Source organism: Daktulosphaira vitifoliae, unplaced genomic scaffold, assembly GCF_025091365.1.
Source record: "Daktulosphaira vitifoliae isolate Bord-2020 unplaced genomic scaffold, ASM2509136v1 Scaffold_5, whole genome shotgun sequence".
Classification (NCBI taxonomy): domain Eukaryota; kingdom Metazoa; phylum Arthropoda; class Insecta; order Hemiptera; family Phylloxeridae; genus Daktulosphaira; species Daktulosphaira vitifoliae.
Window position 1 is genome coordinate 28,161,822 of NW_026099576.1, and position 26,043 is coordinate 28,187,864.

At 25.9% G+C, this 26,043-nt stretch overlaps 4 protein-coding genes across 13 annotated transcripts; 2 read left to right on the forward strand and 2 right to left on the reverse strand.

The window, feature by feature from the left end:
• Positions 1-928: 928 nt before the first annotated feature.
• Positions 929-5,346, forward strand: LOC126908430 (39S ribosomal protein L16, mitochondrial). 2 transcript variants are annotated; one of them, XM_050690483.1, is made up of 6 exons: positions 929-1,187; positions 1,263-1,331; positions 1,717-1,874; positions 2,164-2,295; positions 3,472-3,582; positions 5,123-5,346. In XM_050690483.1, the coding sequence occupies exons 1-6, from the start codon at positions 1,160-1,162 to the stop codon at positions 5,336-5,338; spliced, it is 714 nt and encodes a 237-aa protein (XP_050546440.1). In that variant the 5' UTR covers positions 929-1,159; the 3' UTR covers positions 5,339-5,346. The 2 variants fall into 2 exon arrangements, with proteins under 2 accessions (XP_050546440.1, XP_050546439.1); XM_050690482.1 differs by having other exon boundaries at positions 930-1,202.
• A 192-nt stretch (positions 5,347-5,538) lies between these two features.
• On the reverse strand, positions 5,539-8,106 carry LOC126908428 (uncharacterized). Its single transcript, XM_050690480.1, has 3 exons — positions 7,967-8,106; positions 7,795-7,909; positions 5,539-6,942 (listed from the first exon to the last, which is right to left on the reverse strand). The coding sequence occupies exons 1-3, from the start codon at positions 8,054-8,056 to the stop codon at positions 5,822-5,824; spliced, it is 1,326 nt and encodes a 441-aa protein (XP_050546437.1). The 5' UTR covers positions 8,057-8,106; the 3' UTR covers positions 5,539-5,821.
• A 252-nt stretch (positions 8,107-8,358) lies between these two features.
• Positions 8,359-9,488, forward strand: LOC126908431 (transcription factor 15-like). 5 transcript variants are annotated; one of them, XM_050690485.1, is made up of 5 exons: positions 8,359-8,455; positions 8,554-8,682; positions 8,772-8,847; positions 9,060-9,190; positions 9,286-9,488. In XM_050690485.1, exons 2-5 carry the CDS (start codon positions 8,631-8,633, stop codon positions 9,369-9,371), a joined length of 345 nt encoding a protein of 114 aa, XP_050546442.1. In that variant the 5' UTR covers positions 8,359-8,455; positions 8,554-8,630; the 3' UTR covers positions 9,372-9,488. The 5 variants fall into 5 exon arrangements, 3 of the variants coding, with proteins under 3 accessions (XP_050546442.1, XP_050546441.1, XP_050546443.1); XM_050690484.1 differs by lacking the exon at positions 8,359-8,455 and having other exon boundaries at positions 8,474-8,682; XM_050690486.1 differs by lacking the exon at positions 8,359-8,455 and having other exon boundaries at positions 8,474-8,682; positions 9,298-9,488.
• Positions 9,489-10,235: 747 nt separating this feature from the next.
• On the reverse strand, positions 10,236-25,358 carry LOC126908427 (arginine-glutamic acid dipeptide repeats protein). Of its 5 annotated transcripts, none has more exons than XM_050690479.1 (22): positions 24,346-24,536; positions 23,566-23,683; positions 21,937-22,167; positions 21,517-21,615; positions 21,099-21,179; positions 20,887-21,034; positions 19,960-19,998; positions 19,748-19,855; positions 19,483-19,688; positions 19,287-19,412; positions 17,128-18,862; positions 16,966-17,067; positions 15,545-15,746; positions 15,305-15,461; positions 15,055-15,236; positions 13,698-13,826; positions 13,125-13,402; positions 12,287-12,565; positions 12,072-12,178; positions 11,829-11,917; positions 11,000-11,096; positions 10,236-10,711 (listed from the first exon to the last, which is right to left on the reverse strand). In XM_050690479.1, the coding sequence occupies exons 2-21, from the start codon at positions 23,608-23,610 to the stop codon at positions 11,027-11,029; spliced, it is 4,413 nt and encodes a 1,470-aa protein (XP_050546436.1). In that variant the 5' UTR covers positions 23,611-23,683; positions 24,346-24,536; the 3' UTR covers positions 10,236-10,711; positions 11,000-11,026. The 5 variants fall into 5 exon arrangements, with proteins under 5 accessions (XP_050546436.1, XP_050546431.1, XP_050546432.1 ...); XM_050690474.1 differs by having other exon boundaries at positions 10,237-10,711; positions 11,814-11,917; XM_050690475.1 differs by lacking the exons at positions 10,236-10,711; positions 24,346-24,536 and adding an exon at positions 25,276-25,358 and having other exon boundaries at positions 10,880-11,096; positions 11,814-11,917.
• Between the last annotated feature and the right edge of the window lie 685 nt (positions 25,359-26,043).

A 26,043-nucleotide genomic window follows, 5' to 3' on the forward strand; every position in this document is an offset into this window, starting at 1 on the left:
TTCAAATACTAAGAATACAATTAAAAAATAATATAAATGTTTTTATTTTAACTAAGAGCAAAAGGTTCCACCTAAATAATTACCAAGAGGGTAATTTGAGTCAAATAATGAGTACTCTTAAATTAAGAGAACTCATTTATTATTTTCGATATTTTTTGTTAGAGGTAAATAAAATTAATTATTGGAGACTAATCAGTGAAAAAAATAAATATTAGTACACGTGTAAAAACCTGTAAAGTATGTCTTATTGACAATAGAGTAATAATTTAATTATAATAAATAATTTAATAATAATTTGAACCTGCAATAGGCTATTGTAGGTTCAACTGATGTATTAAAAATAGATGTATACATAATAGCATTTAGATAAGCACAATAATTATGTTATACTATAATGTAACATATAAAATAACAGAGAATTATTCTCAATTTTCATTTTGACTGAGTTTAATTTGCTTGCTGTGTTACGGTTAACAAATTAAAAAAAAAAAAGTATATTAATAGTACTGAATATTAAACAGTATAAAATCTAAATAATTGTATTTAAAATACTACTCAGATACTTTTTATTAAATGTATTTAAAAATACTATTCAATACCAATGAAAGTATTTGAATACTTTTATTCAAATACATTTACTCAAATGCTTTACGCCTTTGCTGGTATGTAAGACCATTATTATCAAGACATTTTAAAAAGTTTATCAATATTACATTTTAAATTTTAACGAACTTTCTTATCATAAACAAAAAATGTTCAATATTGATTATTTGCTTAAATAAGTAACATTGCAGCGCCCCAAGCGGACGGGGGTATACGGCCATTAACTAATTAACCAATTTATGGTCTATGTAAACAACAATTTTTCTCATAGATGATATTATCAATTGTATTATCATCTATTCCGTGATAAGAGTTAAATGCCGATTATGATGGAATGAAAAAATATTGCCTTTTTAATTTATTAGTACCTTGTAAAATATTTAAGTCAATTTTAGTTAATAACAAATCTTGTTTACCCAGTATGAATAAATCTTAAAGAATATAATAAAGATTACATTTAGAGAATATCACGTTTTATATATTCATTTCATAAGTAATAAATGATTAAATGATTAACAGTTCTTAAGTAAATTAAAACATATTTTATTTGAAAAACATGTTGAGCCGCTCCAAAATTATGATTTGTAAATTGATTAAAAGTAATAGAAAGAACAAGTTATTGTTTTATTATTAATTATTCCATTTTTTATAAATCTTAGATATTACTTATCCTGTTGTGAATAATACTCGAGGGCTTAAAAACTTCAAGCCTCCCATTAAATATGATTGTAAGTATTAAGCATAAAATATAAATAATAAACTTAATTATAACACTTGATATTATTATTGATTATTTATAAACTTTATAACTTTTTATAATTTCCCTGTTAAAATTACAATACAAAACATTGAACATCAATTTCATACTAAATTTAATTTCTAAATATGTATTTATTCATGTGCTATATTAAACAATAAATTGTGTTGTTAATAAATATAATTTCCGATTTAGAAAGACCTAGAATTACTCTGATGAAATTACATCATAGTAGTGAGTGTATCATTCGTGCTATGAGTCTCATTACTAATCAAATTTGTCTGATTACTATCAAAGAATTATTTTTTCTTACATAATTATTAAATAAATTTACTAATATTTTCTTGAAATAATAGTTATTCAATTGCCTGAAAGACCAAAATTGCATTATATTGAACGAGTACCTGTATATAATTCATCAATTAAGCCACCTAAGATGTTTAAAAGGCTAGATTTAATGAGAGGACCAGAATTAGTCCACAACAAACTAATTCACAAACAATACGGTATACAGGTATACTAATTATTTAGATAAGTATTTTTGTTTTAAGTTTTTATACAGAAACTTTATTAGGGAAGTAGTTGACATATCAGATGCTATTAAGTTTTGTATGCCACAATTAGTTATCCGTTAAATCAATTATTGCCCATTTCAATGTAATACTAACCAAAAGTACACCAGTTGTAACTTAATGATTGAAAAAATAAAGTCTTAATAAAATGAAAATCTTTGTTAAAATAAAACATTTATACAATAAATTATTTTATTTTGCACTTATATTTTAAGTTATGGCATTTTACAGGCAACTGGAGGAGGTAGAATGAAATTTGTGCATTTTGAAGTTATTAGAATGGGATTATTAAGAAAATTAGATTGGTCAAGAATGTTTGCTATCTGGAGAATAGATTCGCCATGGCAATCTGTTACTAAAAAAGTAAGAATTATTTCTTTTATATCAAATATTTTGTATATAATTTAAAACTTTATCAAATATCTTTTGAAACATTATTAATATTATTGGTTAAAGTTTATTGACATATGAGGTGTAGCTAAGCTATTAAACAACAAGACTATTAATTTTGCAATAAATCGTAAGTAGATCAGGGAATCACATTGGTATATTTGTAACCTATAAATATCATTTCATCGAACAACACCATTATGGTCAGTTTCAGTTCCGTAGTCTATTTGTGATCGTTGTTTAAATTTACCTCTTACATACTAAATGTTAAAGTTATGCCCGACGAAAAAATTGAACAACAAATTAATTTAAAATTTCTGGTAAAACTTGAAAAATCTGTGACTGAAAGTTTTTGTTTATTAACAGAGATATATGGAGATGCTGTTATATCCCAACCACATGTTTTTGATCAACAATTTCTATAGGGTTGTAAAGAAGTAAAAGATGAACAATGTTTGTGTCATTTAATATCTGATGATTATATTTAAAAAATCAATGTGATTATGTGAAAAGATCGGCGGCTGAGCATTTAAATGTTAGCTAAGATAGTTAATATCAACAAGGAGACCGTAAAACAAATATTTCACAATAAATTGAACATAACAAAAGTCTTTGCCAAAATAATCCTTAAAAACCTCTCAGCCAGCTCACATTGCCTTCTCTGTTAAGCAATTTCTAGCTAAAAATTGAACTCCAGTGCTTAAACACCTCCCATATTCTCTAGATCTTGCTCCATTCGACTTGTGACTATTTCCAAAACTAAAAAGTGCATTAGAAGTTACATATTTTAAGTCAGTTAAAGCTGTAAAAAAAATGCGAAGGAGGTGTTAAACACATTGCAAACAAAGGATTTCGAACACTTTTTTAACCAATGAAACATTAGAATGGAGCATTGTGTCAAACAATGGGGAGTATATAGTAGGGGGGAAATGTTAAACTATTAAAAAATATTAATAAAAAGTTTTTACTGAGAAAATCTTGTTATTTAATAGCTACACCTTGTAGCTTTTGAATGATTATGTCTCACATTTAAACTAGTTTTGAAGTTCATTTGATTACAAGTTATTATAAATATTACCAAATAAATTGACTTAATATTATATTTATTATTCAGTGTCCATGAAAATTTAAAATATATTATATTAACAGGGTCAAGGACAACGTATGGGTGGAGGTAAAGGCAGCATTGATCATTATGTAACTCCTATAAAATCTGGAAGAATTATAATTGAAGTTAGCGGACATTGCGAATATATTGAAGTATGTAAACTAAATTAATTAACAATTAATTTAGACATACATGTGTAAGTTTTCTGCACCAAGAAAAAAAATCTGATCCCATTTAACCTGAGTTGTTATAATTTATTAATTTTAGGTTCGATGCAAAGCTGAGAAGGTATTAATTTTACTATGATGTGTTTTTTTTTTTTTGTGTCTGTTACTACTTTTTTTCAGTTCTCACCGAACCAATTTCTTTCAATGATATGTCAATAGATCACAAATCGTATCTAATNTCAGCTCTCACCGAACCAATTTCTTTCAATGATACGTCAAAAGATCACAAATCGTATCTAGTCGAAGACATTACCCTCAAAAATTGAAAAAAAATGCCCTCGTTCCCCGTNCAAAAATTGTAAAAATTTCCCTTGTTCCCCGTAAATGGGGAAAACCTCCAAAAAAAATTACAAATTTAAAAATCGCTAATTTTCGAAATTTTTTCAATTTTTTTTACTTAAAATTGCTATAACTTTTTTAAAAATAAACATATCAATATAATTTTTTTTTTATATAGATGCTTGATGTCTTTACCTATCATTTGGTATATTTTTTTATAAATTTAACCTATTACCTGCCCATAGGGGGGGATTTAAAATGACAACTTTTTCAACTTAACTTTTGAAAGTGTTCCGGAAATACTGACACTTTTATATATATATTAAATTAAAGCTAATATAATATACTTTATTATGGAAAAAAAAAATTTCAGACTTTATTTTGTCTTCATGGTGAAAATGGCTACCGTATGTTATTTTTGTGTTAAAATTCTCGATTTTATATTTAACATTTTTAACTTTAAAATGTTATAACTTCTTGAAAAATGTGTGGATGAATACAATTTTTGTTATGAGAAATAATATTTATATACCTCTTTAATTCGACATACTTCTTTTATAAATCGGACCATATCCCTTAATAGAGGGGGGTTCAAAACATAAAAATGCATATAGAAAGTAGAACTTTTTCAACTTAATTTTTGAAAGTGCTCCGGAAATACTGATACTATTATATCTTAAATTAAAGCTTATGTAATATACTTCAATATTAAAAAAAAAAATTTTGGACTTTATTTTGTCTTCACGGTAAAAATGGCTATCTAATGCTATTTTTGTGTGATACTTCTCGATTTTATTTTTTTAATTTTTAACTTTATAATGCTATAACTTATTGAAAAGTGTATGGATCAACACTATTTTTTCATGAGAAATAATATTTTTTAATAATCCCTCTTTCATTCGACATACTTTATCTTTATCAGGATATTAATAAGGAACTAGCAGATCATGTAGCTTTTGGAATAATCCACCAATTTTTTAAAATTAAGCACTATCTAAAGATTTGCATCGAATCGTTTTTTTTTTTTAAAGTGATTTTAATCACTGTCAGATATTATTATACTTGATCCAACTATGCCACGTCACCACTGTGCCGGGTTTTTTTTATTATAAGTGCATATTTTGTGTCGATTTTCTATTTTATTTATATTTCTATTAATTATTTATTTTTATTGTAAAATTTATAGATAAAAGATATTTTAAGTAAAATTTCAGCCAAGCTCCCATTTAAAGCCCGAGCTGTTAGTCAAGAAATATTGGAGTATGATGCAGCAAAAGAAAAATGGGAAGAAGACAATAATAAAAATCCTTACACAATGGAGTATTTGATCAAAAATAATATGGATGATTTACAACGTAAAGTTAAACGTATTGACCACTTTTATTTTGGAAAATATGTATAATAATATTTTGTTAAATATTTTTAAGTAATAAAGAAAAAAAATCTGTTGAAAATTAAAGTTCTTATAAAATAAATATATATTACAAACACTAAACTGTGTAAAAATCAAATAAAACAATACATAAATAAATAATTTTTGTATTATACTTAATAATCATAACAATTACATGATAGTGTACAATACATTTATTTATTGAATAAATCAAAAGTAAAAATATCTATTACTTCTAATCCATATATAAGCTATTTAAATAATAAGATCACCTTGTTACAGTAATTTGACATAATTAATATTAATTAAACATACTATGTGATCAGATTAATAGAAATAGATTTATTTAAAAGAAATAACTTAATTTTTTGTCGTATAATTTTTAAGTACAGTTAATTATAAAAAAATTAACAAATGAAAGTACAAATAATTTGTGAAGAATGTATACAAACATAAAAAGTCACAAAATCAAACACAAAACTTGGAATTAATTTAGACAGATGGCCCTGGTTCCTCCGATGGATGAGATTTTTTTGGTTCAGAGAAAAATAAAACACAAGTAACAATGTCAAGAGAGGCCATGACAGCAAAAATTATAAAAATCCACCATCCTAAATAAGCTTGAGCATACGGATAACATTTCACCACCACAAACCCAATAAAATAGTTAAAACCCAAGGCTGTGTGTTCGCCGTTAGTATTTTTAATTGGAAGACTGGGCACCAGGGCCGTGCAACTGGATATAATCAATAACAATATCCCCAGTAATGGTATGAAACTCAACATTTGAGATGCCACTCTGTTCAACACTAAACTTCTTATCAAATTAAACACTCCGATTACAATACCAGAAATTACAATGCCAGTGGCAGATAAAATATTTGTGGACTCTTTATGGTCCATGGCCGTTGATACTAAAGCTCCCATAACCATGAAAGCTGATAATATAACGGCGATAAAATATCCGTTCAATATTCTTACACCCGAATCGCCAATAATCTCTACGGCGTACGCCACCACAGCCAACGGACCGGACAGTTGCTGAAGGGTGAAATGAAGGCAAAGTGCAAGAAACGGTTTGTAAACGGCCTGTTTCTTGATATTTTTGACGAATTTCAATCCTGGTTGAACTTCTAGGTCGTTGTTTGGGGTTTCTGTTAGCCTGAGTTTAAGCTTAGAATATTCGGCATCGCCCATTTTGCCCTTAGATTCAAGCCATGCCGGACTTTCCGGTACGTACATTCTGACGAGAAAAAACGACAGTATGGTGACTACGAATGCTATGAAAGCCGTCTGTCTGTAATTTAGTAGTGAACCGCAGAAGTAAATGCAAAACACTCCTAATGCCGTATAAACCACCGGGCGAGCCGAAAGACGTCTAGGAAAACATTCTGCACAGTAAGCGCTCACAGAAATGGAAGTGATACCCACAAACAACCCTAATAAAATCCGACCGATAAAAAAGTTGAGTGTAGTCAGACTACTGATAGTCAAAATCCAGCCAATCATTCCGACCAGATGGCTGAGAAGTGACGTCCCTCGAGGACCGAACGTGTTAATCATGCTCTGGCTAATGAGACATCCTCCTGATGCACCGAGTAGAGCGAAACTTGCTGAAAAATTAATTGTAATATTGTCATATTCATAATTAATAAATAATAAATTAAATTAGGTTGGGTTGGGTTTCATTTGAAACATTAATTTACAAAACGATTAAAATTTTTTTTTTAGATACGATGTTATAAAAATTAAATGAATGATGAAACTTCATAATATATATAATACATTTTTTTTAAATTAAGAAGACGTCATATCCATATGCCCATAACCAGGCAGAATGTAGGTGGAACTTGGAGGGCTGAGTCCTCTCAAAATTAAAAAAAAATTTAAGTATGTATTGTAATATGAAAATATATCTAGAATGAGAAAATTGAAATTATTTCCTTCAAATTTTATTTCAAACTCCGCCTGTGGCCTTAAAATATTACCGCGAAGTATGATTCGTGTAGCTTAGGTTTAGAGAAAAAACTACAAAGTCGAAATATTAATAATTTGACCACGCGAGCCCTATTATCATATACTGTGTACCAATTTTGCTCATGAATAATAGATTTAATGATAAAAACGTAGGTATATACCAGAGGACAGCTCGGGCCTGGCTAGTCCGATCCAAAAGTTGGACCGGAAATATTGATTACATGTTTTGGATCGGTTCAAGATATTGTAGCGCCTGGTGTAAAAACATAGATGCCTTTTAAACAAATTTTAACTGCTCCTTTTTTGATTATCTTATATTTAGATAAAATTATCTAAAAATATAAAAATTTGTCAACCGCCTAAGATAGTGACTCGTGCCTTAAGATAACTTCTAAGTATATGTATAATATATATTTTAAAGTTATTCTGAAAAACTGATATATGCAATGCACATAGCAGTTTTAATGAGATTTAAAATATGATCTTACCAAACCACGTCTTGCTCCTAAACGAAATTTCTAAATTTGAAAGTGTAACTCCAGTATAGCCCAAAACAGCTCCCGAAAGAATACACGGAAGCAAAGATATAACAGCTAGCAGACCCTAAGAGGATTAAATTATTTAAATAAACTAGTTTGTTTATTTTAAATAGGTACTTACAGGCGTTATTGAGGATTTGATAAGTGGTTTTTGCACAATTACTGTGGGTACTGATTCAGACACGGCACTAGAGCTTGGTATATTTTCCATTTTTCAGTTTATTTTTATTAGGAAAGACAATAAGTATCTGCGCAATGAATGAGTTTAAAAAATACACTGAGCTGTTGTTACGTATTCTCTAGAAATTCGTGAGTATTTGTGATTTCAACGGCTTCAGACGGTGTCATGTGACTGTAATAGGGTATGCATATTATAATACGTAACGTGAAATTAAAACATCAATGTTTACATCCCAAGTTCACTAAGGCATCGCTCAATTAAATAAAATGTAATGCGATGGGAGTGTTAAGGACTTTAGCCAATAATGATACGTAAAAGTAATAATAAATCAAGTAATATACTACAATGCACAACGCTTCAAATATTTTGAAATGATTCAGTATTTTGATGACAAACAAATACGATTAATGAACGATTCATTTTTTTATAGTAGGTTTTAAGCATCATTTGAGCCACTCCTCAGTCATCATATATTCCTAGATAAGATATAAAATTTATCAGTGTTATTATTATTACCTAACATAAAGGTTTTGTCGAGAGTTAAGAATCGTGCTCCACAAACAACTCAAGTTCTATTGCCTTGTTTACATCAATATTTGAAATCATGTATAACAATAACAAGAGACTAATTAGCGATTATTTTCAAGAAAACTCAAGTAATTTATTTTTTGAAACTATTTAGCATGCTTTTCATTAATTATGACAAAAATTAAATTTACCTAATTCAGTAACCAATTCATTCAAGATAAAACTACCAATGGAGTTTTTCATAAACGAACTCGAACGGGAGCCAATGCTCGAGAAAGAGATCGCACTCAAAGGTACAAAAATTATCATTTGTCTCATATTAGGAAGTGTTAAATTTAGGATAGTATAAATTATGAAAATCATACCTCCCAAGACACGAAACATATTTTTCGTTTGTAAAGTAAAATTTTCTATGTATATCACTTGGGGTAAAATACAAGTTGTACTATTAGTGATGTCACAACTACACAGAGTTATTAAATCCTATAATTGTATTTTATTACAGTGTAAATGCTTCTTTTGATATACTTAGATCCTTGATCCCAATTGATCCATCAGATAGAAAACTTTCAAAAATTGAAACATTACAACTAGCTACTAAGTATATACATCACTTGTCACAGCTTGTAATTGAAGGTAATTGTATAATCAGTTATAGTACACAAAAGCTTACTAAATTTCAAGTTATTTGTACATTAATTATTATTAAATTTTTTTTAAATTTAATTCAGGATCTTTTTTAGGAAGTGATGATTCAACGAATTGTAGTGCATATGACGTGTGTATATTTTGTCTAACAAATAGACCAAATTTCTAATTAATCAATAAAGAATACACAATTTTAAACACTTTTAGTATTGTTTTATTAAATTTAATGTATTATACTTTATGTACTCATGACTAATAAAACAATTCATAGTATTGGTTAAAGAAATAGGTGTATATACAATTAATTATTATTATTAACATTTCTTATACATAATAACTATAAAAAATAAAATGTTAATTAATAGTAATAGATTTAATTACAATTAAAGAATTATACTTTTAAACTGTGCAAGGTATATCAATTAATTTATAATATTATATAATTTGACAAAATTGAGACCACGCTTAATAAAGTTAAACAAAAATTTAATAATCTAAAAAAAATTATACATTTTTTAAATACTGGTTTAATGAAATACAACATAATTCATTATTTAATATACTCTCCAATCAATAAAAAAAAAAAAAGCAAAAATAAAAATCTGTAGCCCTTTTAAAAACCCATAATATATTCCTAATTTTTCTTTTAAATAAATATTAATAATTAATAAGAAAATCTTGAAGATATTTTTAAAATATTTCCATTGGTTCAGAAGCAATACATATGTATTATAAACATTGAAGATATTTTATTTACAAATATACGACATCAAATTCATTAACAAGTAATAATTAGTAAATGGTGAATAAATTTTAATTTTTTGAATGTTGTAACATCAAAAATAAATAAAATTGTTAAATTAATTATTGTAGGTAAATTGATAAACCATAAAACCAAAGATAAATAATAGTGATGTAACTTAACACATTAATTATTGAAATGTACACATTGCAAAAGTAAAAAAAAAATAATAACAACTTTATTATTTATATATTATATAGAAAATTAAAATTAGTATAAACTATAATAATAATAAATATATACTTTAAATTAAAATACTACACATTATTGTTATTTTTTAACTCATATTTCTTAGTATGAAATATATTTTGTTGGCAAAAAATTGGCTGGTTTGTTTCAATTATATTTAATTAATTTTTAGAAAGCATTTCTAATATTATTGCTAATCAGAAATACTTTAGAAGTGCGACGGATCAAATTTGATAAGGGTGCAGCAAATACAAATTTGTAAATGCTCTTAGAAATTATCTAATTACTATTTATACATGTTTTTAGAATAAATTATCAACATTTATATTAAAATACTTCATAAGATTCATAAAAGAGAAAAACATTTTTATTTATAACACAAATTTAAATTAAAAAAAATATGACACACATTAATAGTTTGTGTATTTCCAAAATTATTATTATTAAATTATCGGAAACACTTGAATTCATATCGAGAATTTACAATATTTCCAGTATCAGGTAGTTAGTGTTGAATACTAAAATAATAATAATAATTATTTAATACATCAAAAATGAATTCTATCTATGTCCTAAAAATAAATTGGCAATATTTTTTTACTTTAATCTTAATCCAAGATTTGAAAATTAGTGGTAAATATTACAATTTATTCTTTAATTAAAAATATTTTCACTTTAAAATACAATTAAAAAATAATATAGTAATGCTAAGTTCTTTAGAATATAAATCATAATATAATTGTTATTACCCTTTAAATTTATCTCTCACAATAAATACATTAAAATAAATTTTTTTAATTTTGTACCTGAAGTAAAATAACTTGATTAAAAATTTATGGTCTACCACGTGCAGCTTCTTCAAGGGCTCGGACTTTCATTTCACGTTCTCTTTGTTGTTGTTGCCTTAACATAAAATTAAATACACTTTAATAATATTTGATTAATTATTAAGAATTTTCACAGTAAAAATAAAATATATAATTAAATTAATTAAGATAGTATAATGGTACAAAGTTAACTGATAATAAATATTTAATTTATTTTTTTTTGCAAAATGTACAAGTGCAACTCAGGTTTTGTGTTATTTTTACAATAAATAATATCTGACATATAAATTTTACTTAACTAATCAAATATATGATATGTGATATATAGACTTAATTCAAAACATTAAATAAGTGTTTAATATTATCATATTTATTTATTATAATCAGCAACATGTGCTGATTTTAGAGTGAACATCTATGAAAATATACATATATTATAATGATTATATGAAGGTGCTAATATTTTATTAATAAATTCTACTGATTCAAAGAACACTTCATTATCTTTTAGATACTCAAAAAATATGTTTAGTTCTGAGAGATTGAAATTGAATTATATTTAATATATAACTAAATAAAATTTATTTATAAAAGATTTTATGAACTAAATAATCATAACTTCAGTTAAAAATATATTCACGATCTTTAATTCTTACAAATTTAAAATATAGTTTTCCATAATATATTTTAGATTAATTTTTGTTACTAAATAAATTTAATTATTTTCTATATATTTTTGTGTTGAAAGATACGAATTAATAATAATAATAATAATAATTAAAATCATATTTACATTATTCCATTATACCTAATAAACTCTTCATGAGCCATTAGTGCAGGATGTGGGAATCTTTCTCGTTCCATCATCATTTGTCTTTGAAAATGTTCGTGAGCAACCTACAATGTTAACATATGTTATTAAATTTAAACAGTAACTTTTATTATTTATTTAAAATTACTATAACTTCCTAAAATAAAGTACATTATATCATTATAAAATTTTTTAAAAATTGAATAAACAATATAAAAATTAATTAATAGATATTTATACTTGATCAGCAAATGGACGAGCTAGAACGTCATTTGGATGATGAAGACCTAATGTAGGTTCACGGCCAGTTAGAAGATTTGGTCTAGGATATACTCCGGCACCAGCAGCTACAGAAGTCATAAAAGTACAATAGATGGAGTGATTATTGTGTAATTGTGTAATAAATAAGGCAATTTAACTATGGTCATAATTATTTTATTTAACAGTTTACTTACAACCCAAGGGGAAAACTGATGGAGAAGCTGCAGATACAGATGCGCTATCAGCAGCTGCAGCAGCTGCTTGTTGACCTGGATGAAGATGTAAATGTGTATGTGAGTGGGCATGTGTATGGGCATGGTATTCAGGAGAAATTCCAGCAAGCTGCAATCTTACCATGGGATCTGTTGCTAAAGCTAAACGATTGGCTTCTTCAGCAGATGATCCAGGTGGACCTCCATTTGAATTATTTTGATTAGAATTTGAGTTTGGCCCACTAAGACCCACATTAGGACCTAAAATTGAAAATGAAATTTTAATTTGTACTGTAATTTTTAATGCAAAAAAATATAAATGTATATCACTATGGTCTTTATCTACTTAGTGATTCTTCTATCATTAATCATTTAATTAATTGATATTTTTTTTATGGGTTTTCATTAATTGCTGCTTATATTTATCATTATACGAAATTTACCAACCTAACTCCTCCTTCTGTTTAGGAGTAAGTGATAATAATTTCTGAAATAATGGTACAAGTTGTTACCAATCTGTCATTTTCATAATTAGACCATTATCTAATAAATAAACTAGTTATTTATGTATGTTGCCATATGAAAAAAAAAAAGTTGTCAACTTTATAAGGTTTAAAGGATGAATATAAAAAATACTTTAATTGATAAATCTAGAAAAACATAGAACTAAAAGAAACTAATTACAAAGTTATTAATAATATTCTTATTTTTCAATTAAGTGGTTAATGATAAAAGAATCACTTTGTAAAAGTGAGGGAAAAAATTAACTTTTTGTAATTGATTGGTTTAAGATAAACAGATCACTGTATATAATTCTTACCAAGTCTTTCTAATCTTTCACGGTCTAATGGGTTAATATTTCCAGGAGTTGAAGGTTGACCTGCAGGAGCACCTGGTGATGGATACAAGCCAAATGGATGTAAACCAGGTGTACCTCCATAACGACGTTGTAATTCAATCCAATGAGGATCAATTCTAGCTGGACCAGAAGACCCTGATTTTAAAAATTCATCTTTGAGGCGTTCATTTAATTCTTTTTCTCTTAACTCTCTAAGTTCTCTTTCACGTTTTTCTCTTTCTAGCTGTTCATACTCAAATCTAAATACAAACATTAATTTACAATAATAATAATAAAAAAAAAAGTTGTATGATAGTTTAACTTCTGAAGTAATAATATCAATATAATTATGAAAATAGAAAAAAAAATTAACAGTATTTATGAAACAAGAATGATATTAAAATAATCAATAAAATTGCGTAACATAAGAAAATTGACTGAAATTTAAGGACTCAAACCAGTAAAAATAATAAAATTAAGTGGAAAAAGTTTAGTTAACAATTAATATAATTAAAAAAAAAAATTATTTTTAAAAAATATAAATTATTAAACTACCTGTCTCTTGGATACATGTTGAATTGATAATGTAGCATAGGGTCAATGCAATGAGGTGGCAAACCTAAACCAGGAGCAGATCGTTGTAATGAAACTGGAGAAAATCCTGCATGTGGTCTCGCATATTCACTAAAAATATGAAAAGAATAAAAATTAAAATTATGAAAAAAACTTAGTATTACTAATTACTAAAAATTTAAATATTTTTTCCAATCTTTTTTATCAAGATCCATAACCTAATTTTAGAAATTGAGCAGGAGTATTTAATTCTTTGACAAGTTAACAATAGTACAGTTTTCTAGTATATTGATATTTTAAGTAAAATAAATTAAAAAAAAAAAAAAAAACTAGCACAGTGGGGACAAATACATAATATCTGAATGATTAATATCACTATCATAAAAAAAAAATCAAAAACACTTCAATGTAAATCTGTAGATAGTGTTTATATGTTAGAAGCAATTATTGAATTATTCCAAAAGCAACATGAAATTCTATTTGATAATATTTAATTTTATATATTATTGGATTTATTAATTATTAAGTTTTTTCAAATCATCCTTTATTTTATAATGGTAAAATACATATTTAACTAATTAATGAATAAAAATATGATTAGACAAAGACAACTTAAGACCTACTATATAGGAAGTTATTGATATTTTAGCTATGATGTGAAGCTGAAAAGATATTAATATTACCATGATTTATTTATTTTTCAATAAGTTTTGGCAATTTAAAGTTGAAAATATAGAATAAAAATTGAAAATTTTAACACAAAAACAGCATGTTTTTTTATTATGGCAGCTATTTGCACATAGAAGATAAGTCGTGGGGTATCATTTTTTTAACTTGTAGTACAAAATATAAATTTTAATTTAATACATGTTTGTCCGTAACATTTTCAAAACTTAATTAGGTTTTTAAAAAATTTATATCAAATGGAAGAGAAATATCTTAAATATTTATAAAAAAATAATTATTTTGATTTGTTCATTTTTCACAAATTTATGACAGTTTTAAGAAAATTTTTTTTTTAAAATGTCAAAATTTACTGATTTCGAAAATCATAATTTTTTTTTGGAAATTTCTACCATTTACAGGGAATGAGTGAATTTTTTTCAATTTTAAAGTTAAAGTCTTCATCTAGGTACAATTTGTGATTTTTTGATGTATCATTGAATTAAATCGGTCTGGTAAGAGCTGAGAAAAAGTATAAATAAAAAAAAAAAATAATACACATCATGGTAAAATTAATACCTAATCAGCTTTGCATCACAGCTATAATTACAAATGTATTTTCAATCAAGTTATTAAGCTTAGGTCTAAGGTATTATAAAAAAAATGTTACTAATACCTAAGCTGACGTAATGCAGGAGTATCGGGATAAATTGGAGTATTAGCTGACGTTCCTCTATGTTGGTAACTATTGACCCGATCATAGGGGGATTGAAGGGCTTCGATACTACCTCTTGAAGGTGGTTTAGTAATTTGTTCATTATTACTTTGTATATGTTTGTCGCTATTCAAACTTTTTCTCTAAAATTATTATCAATTTTCAAACCATAAACAAATACACTGATTTTTAATTCAATTAAAATTATTACTGAATTTGATTTATCACGTTCATCTCTTTCTTTATCAGCTTGCCTTCTTGAACGTTCTTCTCTTTTCCTACTTAATTTGGATTCTGGGACTGGCTTAAATGTTAAATCAGTGCGACAGCAAGAATTATATTCTCCTCTATTCCAATGCTTCAAGAATCTAAAATTTTAAATACAAAATAATTGAATTTAGTAGATTGTTTTTTAAAAAATTTTAAGCAAAAATTGATTTTTTAGTCTTACATTGCATTATTACTACGATGACATTCACTGTCCTCAATCTTACATTCAGGAGATGGCCCACGGGGAATATGAACATTTGGACTAGATAAATTTTCATCATCATTGTTTCCATCATCAGTACTTTGGCTCATTATTTGATCTGGTTTTATCATTTCCATACCTGATGGTATCCCAGTAGCTAATTCCATTGCTCCCATATAACCTTTAATTATAATAAATAAATGTATAACATAAAATTTATTAATCTTTTCTTCTCAATTAATTGCCTTTATCTCAACTACTTGGGGTCAGCTACCCGTTCTTAAATCTTTACTTTACAAAATCTCCCACATCATCTATACAAACAACAACGTTCTAATATCATCCTTAATTATATCCAATCCCCTCTTTTTTGATCTTCTTCTTCTTCCTTCAATGTTCAATTTCATTACTGTTCTTATAGCTTCTAATTTTTCTCTCCTCATAATATAACCAAACCATCTAAGCCTATTTTATCTCATCTTATTTACAATTAACGCTACTGCTATGATACATATTCATTTCTAATCCTTATATTCTCTTGTCACTCCACTAAACCATCTAAGTATTCTCATTTCTGCTATACTCATTCTCTACTCTATTGTAGCCATACTTGTTAGCCATCCATACTCTGGTTCATACAACATAGTTGGTTTCCCTAGTCTTATAAAATTTAGAACCATTTAGTCTCATTGGAATTTTCATAAAATTAATAAATATTCATATATTTAGAGTGATTAATTAACTATTAACCTCATTTAATATCTTTAAAAGAATAAAACATAATTTTTTCTTTTTAAAAGTTAATACTATCATGTTCTACAATTTTTAAAAAAAATTTTTTATTCCTAATCTTGTTTCTCTTTTTAAAATTACATGAACTTAATTTTTTTTAAATGGAAACATATTTTTAACTAATTAAAAAATGATGAAATGATCTAATTAAGAAAATGACTGGTCTTTAAAAACTTTAGGACTAGTATTTTAAAATTTGTTAACACTTGATTATAATTACGGAAAGTTAAACACGGATTTATTTGTTTTTGTCTCTAGGCATTTATGTACCGCATTACTCTTCTCTAGTATAAAAATACTAATATCTTTCAAAATTCTGGTTCTAAAATTGTTGTTTTATTTTTTAATAATATTTCATTTTTAAAATTGAATCAGTCATCATCGTAGTTAGATCATTTTTTATAGTTGATACAATTTTAAAAGGAAAGAAGGGGCCAATTTTTTTTAAATTATAGAACATAAGATTGTATTATCTGAAAAGAAAAGATTATAATATGTTTTAAACTTTTTAAGACTTTTCATGAGGTATAGTTCATCTTCTATATACGTATGTTATGGCCAGATAAATGGAATTTTAATTAATTAATAAAATAAAATTTTAATTTTACCATGCATTGCTGTATGTGTTCTAAGTGCTTCTAAAGACAATGGCGTATGGTGTGGAACACTTTTTATAGAGCCAGGTTGAGGAGGTAAATTGCGACTTGAGCCTAAGTATTATTTTAAAAATGTTATAGAGCAATTTAATTATAATATCATCATGATTTTACCATGAACAGAAGAGGAATGCTGATGATGATGTGTATGTTGATGATGATGAGTGTGGCTGCCACTTCCTGTATTACCACTACTGCCATGTGTGGAAAGTGATGAAGATGTTGTATGAGAAAGAGTAGCAGATATATGACTTGAGCCAGATTGAGGACTATTTCCCCTTTTAAGTTTATGCTGAACTAATTGAGACGAAGAAGTAGTGGAATGTGACAAAGTATGTTTATCTGTTGAGCTAGAATGATGTTGAACTGATGTAGAACTAGAATGATGAGTTATTTCTTCATCTAAACGGCTACTAGTACTAACTGAATGATGGTGATGAGCAGTCATTGTTGTAGTTTCATCTGGACGTTTTGTAGGTGGTGGAATAGGATATGGAGCATATGGGAATCCATATGGAGGATATCCAGCATAAGCTGGGTGTGCATGAGGATGATAAGGATTATGAAGAGCAGCATGTGCAACAGCAGCAGCAGCAAATAATGAATGGGGGTGCATTAAAGGATGGTGTGGATGCATAGCAGCAAATGGATGATGAGGTGGTACTCCACCAGCAGGAGATATTCGACTTAAAGGAGATATTTGTTGGGATGGATGCATTACAGGTTGTGGCAATGAAGAAGGGGGGGCAAACATTGAAGTAGCTGGATTTTGTGTGTGTGTTTTGGCTTGCAAAGGAGATTTTAATTCGGGTTCTTTCTTGATATTTTCAACTGACATATTGGCCAAATCTGTATTAACTGAAATAGCAGAATTTGTAGCTTGTAGTGGTTGAGAAACTGCTCCAGGACCATTATAACCAGGAACTTTAACTTCTTTTAATGATTGCAATGGATCAGCCACCTCTTGTTTAATTTTTAAATTTTGAGGTTCTAATTGTGGTTCATACACAGGTGTATGGAATTTGTCTGCAATTGGATTATTATAAGGGTAAAATGGAGTGTTGAAAGATTGTGTAACAGGAGTAGGCAATGGAGGTACATTTAATGCTTGTTTATCTCCAACTCTATCTGAGTCATTAAATTGTGGTTGGTAAGTTGGTACAAGTATTTGTGATTGATTTAGAATGGGTGATTTAGCTGCCTCAGATCTTCTAGGAGAATAAGATGTTAACGCAATAGGTGATGTTGGAACATCTTCTTGATGTTCTACTGCTACTTGAGAAGATTCTTCGGAAGTAGTAGTAGTTGCACACGATTCAATTTTAACTTCTGTATTTGGATCTGAAGAAACTGCAGCATTTTCAGAGCTTAATTGAGGATTTTGTGAACTATACGTATTTTTTTCTCCTGATTCTTTTTCAATTTCGTCAATAGATGGAATAGACTGTTGAGATTCTTCAGGAACATCTACATTCATGGGCTCTTCACTAGTTTCATTTTTAACATTAACACTTTCTACAATATCAATATTATTGTCAACAGAAGTTACAGCAATGTCTTCAACAGGTTGAAATTCAGTATTATGATCTTGCATTGGCTCTTCTTTAGGAATAATATCAGAAGAGAAATTAGAATCTGCTGCATGCTCAATTTGCATAGATTCCGATACTTCAGTTTCTTGATTGGTTGATTCACTGGAGGCAACAGTAGCAAGTTGAGTGTCATCATCATTACCAGAATATCCATCTGAACTAGTACTTTCCGAATTATTTGACTCTCGTTTCATTGGACTCTCTTCTTCACCATCGGTATCCAATGATCTCTTTTTAGGTGTTTCGTTAAGACTAATCTAAAACATTTTAATTTATTTATTAAAATAATTTAATATATATTTATATTTTAAGCATCACTTATTGGTAGAAATTACTCAGTATTTTCACCCAGTTTGTGGTAGAAATTATCAATTTTAATTTTTAGTGCTTATGTACATTTTTATTAAGTGTCAGAATGAAATATTTATAAATACTAAAAAGATTTACATAACGATAAAATTTTTAATATAAATTTGAATAAAAAAAAAAAAAGTTTCTTCAATAATTATACTTTTTATCTATACCATAAATTTAAGGTGAGGAAAAAGAAGACTACAAATGTAATTTATATTACACTACATTTCTAGTAAAGTTAGCAGTGAGTGCATATTAGGGAAAATGAAATTATGTTGTCACTTTTCAAAATAATTTTATATATTTATTTTAACTATAAAAATATACTTTTGGTTTATTTTTTTCTATTAAAGATGAGACTTCTATTGTTGTTTCTTTTTTTTCATTATCTTGAATTGTTTCAGGTGTGTTTGCTCTACTACGTTTTGATCGACCTTGAGTACTTTTAGTTGGCTACATTATAAAAGAAAAAATACATTGAATATACAATTTAACATTTTGAAATTGAATAATAAATTATTACAGTTTCTTTAGATTTATTACGAGTACGCATTCTACTAGGTGAATCAGCTGTAACAGTGATATCAGAAGTTGCAGGACTAGGACACTCAGCTGGTGACTGTGGCATAGGTGGTAATTCACCATACTTCTTATTATAGCTGCGACACTCAAAACATAACAAATTTCCTTGTTTTGGTCCAATTGCAGCATTTTGCCAATCTCTAGTACCTGATTATAACAATGAGCACATGAAAAATTTTTAGCTTACTTAAATGTTTTTAGCTTACTGGTTGCAAAACAATGATGGCATCTAAATAAGGTAGTGTTATCTCTTGAATCAGAATCATCTTCAGTATTTCCACCATCATCCTCACTAACACCAGAACTTCCATCACCTAATGATAAAACAATTATTGTTGAGCACATAATTTAAGTTTTAATTATAAAAATATGATATCAAAAAGATTCATTATAGCTTTAAAAATTATAGAATACAAACCTGGTTCTTTTGAAATGGGAGAGGGACGAGAACCCGAGCCTAAAAAAAATTCAATAAATAGTAATTGTATTTACAAAATTCCATATACAAAGAGTAAAATTTTTATGATACCCACTTAATTACTTGCAGAATAAAAATAATATAATTATTTTTATTACCTTTAGTTACACATGATTCTTGAATTACTAGTTATATAACACTTGAAGTTAGTCCCTTATGCCTTGTAAGTGTGTCCACTTTGTATTTCAAATGAGAATATATATTATGTATTTAATAAAATGTTTAAGTTCTTATTTTAATAGTAAATAGTATTTGAATTTTTAACATAATTTTATTCTTTTATTAGATTTAAAATTTAAATTGTTCAACATTTTGAATTAATATACTCGTATAAAATTACAAATACAGGTAGCTAATTGATTTTTTATGTTATCACTATTTGTAGATACAGAGTATTTATTGTCAATTAATTATTGCCAATAGATATATGCTTTCTGTATTGCCAGTTGGTATATTTATAAATTCACAACAATATGTCTTACTACCATCCATATTTTAATATATCTATTGATAAAGTCTTAATTGACAATAAATATTATATATCTGTGAATAGTGAACATAAAAAACCAATTAGCTATCAGTATTTATAATTTTATATATTGTATATACTTATAATTTTTATTAAACAGCTAATTATTAATACTTAAAATCGCCTACTTCCGAAAAATTTGAATAGCTCTCTTATGTTACATAGAAAAAATGAACCTAAGAATAATATCAAGAGATTAATTAAACTAAATAGTATTCCCACTTTTATTTTTAGTTGTACTCATATAAGTAGTTAAAAAATATCAAAAAAAGTAATAAGACTTCCAATTCATAAAATTATATTTGAATATTTAATCTTAACAAATATATAAGACTTACTAGTATCATCTTTTTGGGCACTTGATGGTCTAGTCGCTCTAGTAGCTCTGATTCGTCTTACAGATCCTTGTCTCCTTCTTCTATGTGGTCTATTATTATTTGCACCTGGTGTTTTCTTCCATAAATAATAATACTCTACTAATTCCGGCTAAACACAAATATTAAAAATTAATAAAATATGGGTATTTTAGTATAAAAATAATAAAACTTACAGTATCTTTATGAGGTAATAAATCTTTCCTGATTCTATGAAAATTTTTACCATATTGTCTCAATCCTTTAACAAACTTTTTCTACAATGTTACAAAAAAGTATTTAAATTGTTATTGAAAATGCTAACAGTGATCTGTAAAAACTTAACACTATTTGATTTTACTAAAATATCTCTACTGAGATAACACTTTTATGATTTTTAATAATAACTAAGGAACTTAGTTATTAAGTTAGATTTTTACTTTAAATGTATACTTTATAAAATAGGATTTAGAAACTTATTTTCAAAATGGTTAAAAGAAATGTTATAATGTCATTGTTTGTTTTTAAAATAGGTTAAATTATAGAAAAAATTTGAAATTTTAACAAAAATTAAATTTTTTAATAAATAAAGAAATATTATATAATCATAATTACCGTTTCTTCTTCAGACCATTTTTTATCTATTCCTTTAGGCATTGGACATTTTACTAGAGCTTGTAAAGCTTTTCCTGGATCATAACCCGAATCATGCAGCTAAATAGTTTAAAAAAAACATTTTATTATAATAACTGACATAATGTTGAACTAAACACATAAATAAAAGATAACAACTATTTAATGAAAAAACAATAAGTTCTCATTCAAATTTATGAAATAATTGGTAATATAATATTGATATTATTAGATGTAATGATTTTATTCATATAACCAGTAGTATTTTGAATTAATGTGGACTATTTTATCAAGTATGCATATCTAAATTTATTTAATATTATAGAAGTTATATGTTACTATTTAAGTGAAAATAAGAATGACATTTTACAAAAATTATTATTTAAATAAAATTTTACGTACAATATGAAATGCATTAATTGTGGTATCATCGCGAGATGCAGCTATACATCCTTCATCGGCTGATCCTCCATCACACATACCAGCATAGGCAGCCATTGAACGGGCAGCTCGTAAATACACTAATAAATCTCTATCTCTTACAGTACCTGAAACCCAACGAGCTTCTTCACGATCTTCTCCAATTACTCCATTTGTACCTGGACCAGCTATCCGAAAATCTGGTAATTTTGCCTTAAAATAATAGTTCATTTACATTAGAAGAATTAAAAAAAACTTTGAAACTGTAATAATAGAGATTTTTAAAATAAATTTAAGAGACTAATGAAGTCTCAAAGGCATATTTAAAATATTTAAATTAACATACATGAATAATAATTATTATTTAGGTATGTTAATTTATAAATAGTTAATTCTGGATTTATTTAATTACTGATTAAAAGAAATAATATAAGTACTAATTTTGCCAGTCAAAAGTTTGGGAACATTGTTAAAATAATAGGTATTAGTGATGTATAAGGGAATTTTTCTGAATTTATTTATCTACTTATTAAAAACAGTAAAATTACAAAAATTTATATTGTTCTTTCTTCGTTATTTAATCAATTTTCACTAAATTTCTGGTTTTGTGGCCAGAAAAATGACCCCACATCATTACTGAGCTACCTCCTTTATATAATTCAATAGATACTAAATTTGTGATATAATTTTTTCAAATGTACTTCTTCTGACATAAATTATACATTCTATATTTGAGAGTCAAATATTTTATAATTCGATTCATCACTTCAGAGCACATTTTTTTAGTGATCCATCATCCAGTTAATAATTTTTAATCCATTGAAATCATTTTTTTTTTTCATAGCAAAGGTTTTTTTACTACAACAGATTGTTTGAATCCAATAGTTTAATCTTCATTTCACAGTTGATAGTGATACAAACTTTTTTTGAGTTTTGTTGATGTTAGCATTGATTTCAAGAGCTGTCAACCGCCTATTTTGTTTACAGGTACAAATAAAGAGATTGATGAATAATTGTAAGGATTCCCAGTTTTTTTACTGTTGAATGCACACTATTTAATAAAACTTTTAAAACCTAAGCAGCACGATAAATTTATAATAGAATATAAACTTAAATTTCGGCAAAATTATAAAAACAAACTGATTTAAATTCTATATCATGTAACCTAGGAAAGTTTTATTCTGTCATTATGAGCAAAAAATATATTTTTCAAAGTAAAACTATTTAAAATATAATTTTTTTTTAAATCCAAACCATAAGTTCCCAATCTTTTAGTCAGCAAGGTATATTTATACAAGTATTTTTAAACATATTTAAACTAATATTTTACAGAAAAACTATATAAATATTTGAGAAAACTTTATATTTTTAACAAATATTATAAATGTTACAATTAATAAGTTTTATAAGTAATCCTATAAAATAGAAAAGTAAATGTATAAATAGATTTAAAATCAAATTTATATGCAATTATTCAATAAATTGAACATGATTAGAAAAATAATAGAATTAATTAATATTTTATGAAAAAATAAATATTCAAATTATGAATAAAATATATCATTATTCATGATATCAAAAACCATAAAAACTAAAATACATTTTTATTACCTGATGTGAAGGCCCAACTCTAATCTCTCCTTGAGTCGAGCCCATGGTACATTCGGATTTTTATAGATTCCACTTTACTATATCATAATAAAGGGGTTAATAAAAATTTACAGATATCCTAGAAAAAATACACAAATATTGTACAATTAATATGTAAAAATAAAACTATATAAAATATATATATATATATATTCAGTGTTTATAATTTATAATTTATAATTTTATAATTAAAAACATTTAACATAATTATTAAAATTAATTGCTGTAATTTGAATGAATTGTGGAAAATGAAAATAATTTGATGCACACTAACATTAATATTATATAGGTATGTTAATTTTTGAGAAATTTGATAACAATTTAGCTATTTGAATTGAAAGAATTGTGTTAAAAACCATATTTTGAGTTAAATTTAAATATATCTTGTTACAATAATAAGTTAAGAAAATTTGTATCTGGTATATGGTTTCAGTAATTAATTTTAATTTTAAATAATAAAATAAATTATATTGATTATGTCTGATATTTTTATCTATATTATACAGTCATAAAAATAAAAATTATTTCTATAATATAAAAAACATCTTTTTATTTTTTGTACATTATATAAAAATACAAGCATCAAATAACTATAGTATATAAAACACTATTTACTTAATGATAACAAAATTGCATCAAACAGCTTACAATTTAAAAAGATTTAGAAAACGAACAAGACAATTGCAATAATTGATCACACATTAATGTAACCATTAAAAATTAATATTCTCATAACATTACCTGATTGTTTTGATACACTTTTTTTATCTTTATATAACTTAATGAGTTTTTATATTTAAATATTACATTATAATAGAGATATTAATTTAATGGAAATATAATTATTCTGTATACTAGGACATATTTGTAATATTTCAAAAACTTAGCCAACTAGTTAAAGACTATTAGTTTATGAGGGACCGATAATGTAATAATAATAATAATAATAATAAATTATTACAAAATAAAAATTAATCACTTGGACGCCATTTATAATTAAACAGTTACTCCAACCATAGGAAAAATAAGTCCAAATACAAAAATAAACTACATCACTGTTTTAGTTTGTTATCAATGAAATGCGAATAAATAACAATTTCTTAACACAAAATATCTTTGGTTATATTTTTTAAATTTAAATAGGTAATTTTTTTCTATCAGTTAAGGGACGTGTATTTAACGAGAAAACTTCCTTTTCTAATAATTACATTACATTACTTCCAGAAACTATTTATCATTCGATATGTTCTTTAATATTCTTTAATAACATTTGGCATAGTCACGTAAATTCAGAAGATATCATTTTATATTGATAGTACAATCCTAAATTTATATATATATACTTTAAAGCTGATTTGACTGATCGAAACAAAAAATTATTCAAATACACATCATAATATATTACTAGGATTAAGAATTAAAGTTTATAAATAATTAATTTTTATTAATTAATATGTATTAATGCAATCATTTTAACTGTTGAGATAGTTCCTGGTATCTTGTACCTCAATCAAATGATAATAGGAGTTTTAAGAAAATTTTTCAAATCTAATTTGGATAAGCATTAATTATTAAACAGAATAAATAACAATTACAACATTTTATCTGTATTTTTATATCCATAAGATATTTAAGCTTCTAAATTTAATAAAATTTTAGATTTTACCATACCGTCTCCAAAGAGTGAATTACTCAATAATAGTCATGTGATAAAATATGAAGTTTTATATCATACAAATTTTAACAACTAATCCTCATAATAAAATTCTTAAAATCAAGATACCATTAAGAAAGAGGGGATTGATAATTGAATATTTATTTTATTGTTCAAATAGAAATTACCAAAGATATTAGAATTATGTTGGAAAGTGTATAAGTTATTTAAAGAAGTGTTACGTGGTAAATATTTAAGCCACAATGGTTGATAAATATTGTCCTGCATTAATTTATGTAATATTGGTTTCATACCTCATAATAATTAATGCACGAATTACCATACACATATATTTATTGTCGGTATTTAAGTATTTATTCAATTAGATAGAACACCTATTATATAAAAATGAATTTTATATAATCATATTTAAAGAAGGATAATCTAAACACCTTTCCCAAATACTTAATAATATTTTAATAAAATAAAATATAATTTCTATCAAATTTATTTTGAGTACTTTATTAATTGTAACATAAATTATATTAATAAATAGGTAAAAGTAATAAATTTTACACGTTTATTTTAAAAATACTATTTTATAACATAAAAGTTTCCATTTCATCTATAAATTAATTACAGCTAGTTCTATTATAAATAAATAATTTGACTAATTGTTTTATTATATTTCTACACTTCGGATGGAAATTTTTCAATAATTTTGTTTACCAAAACCAATAATTCTAGTTTTATTAAATATGTGGACATGTCAACTAATTCTTTAG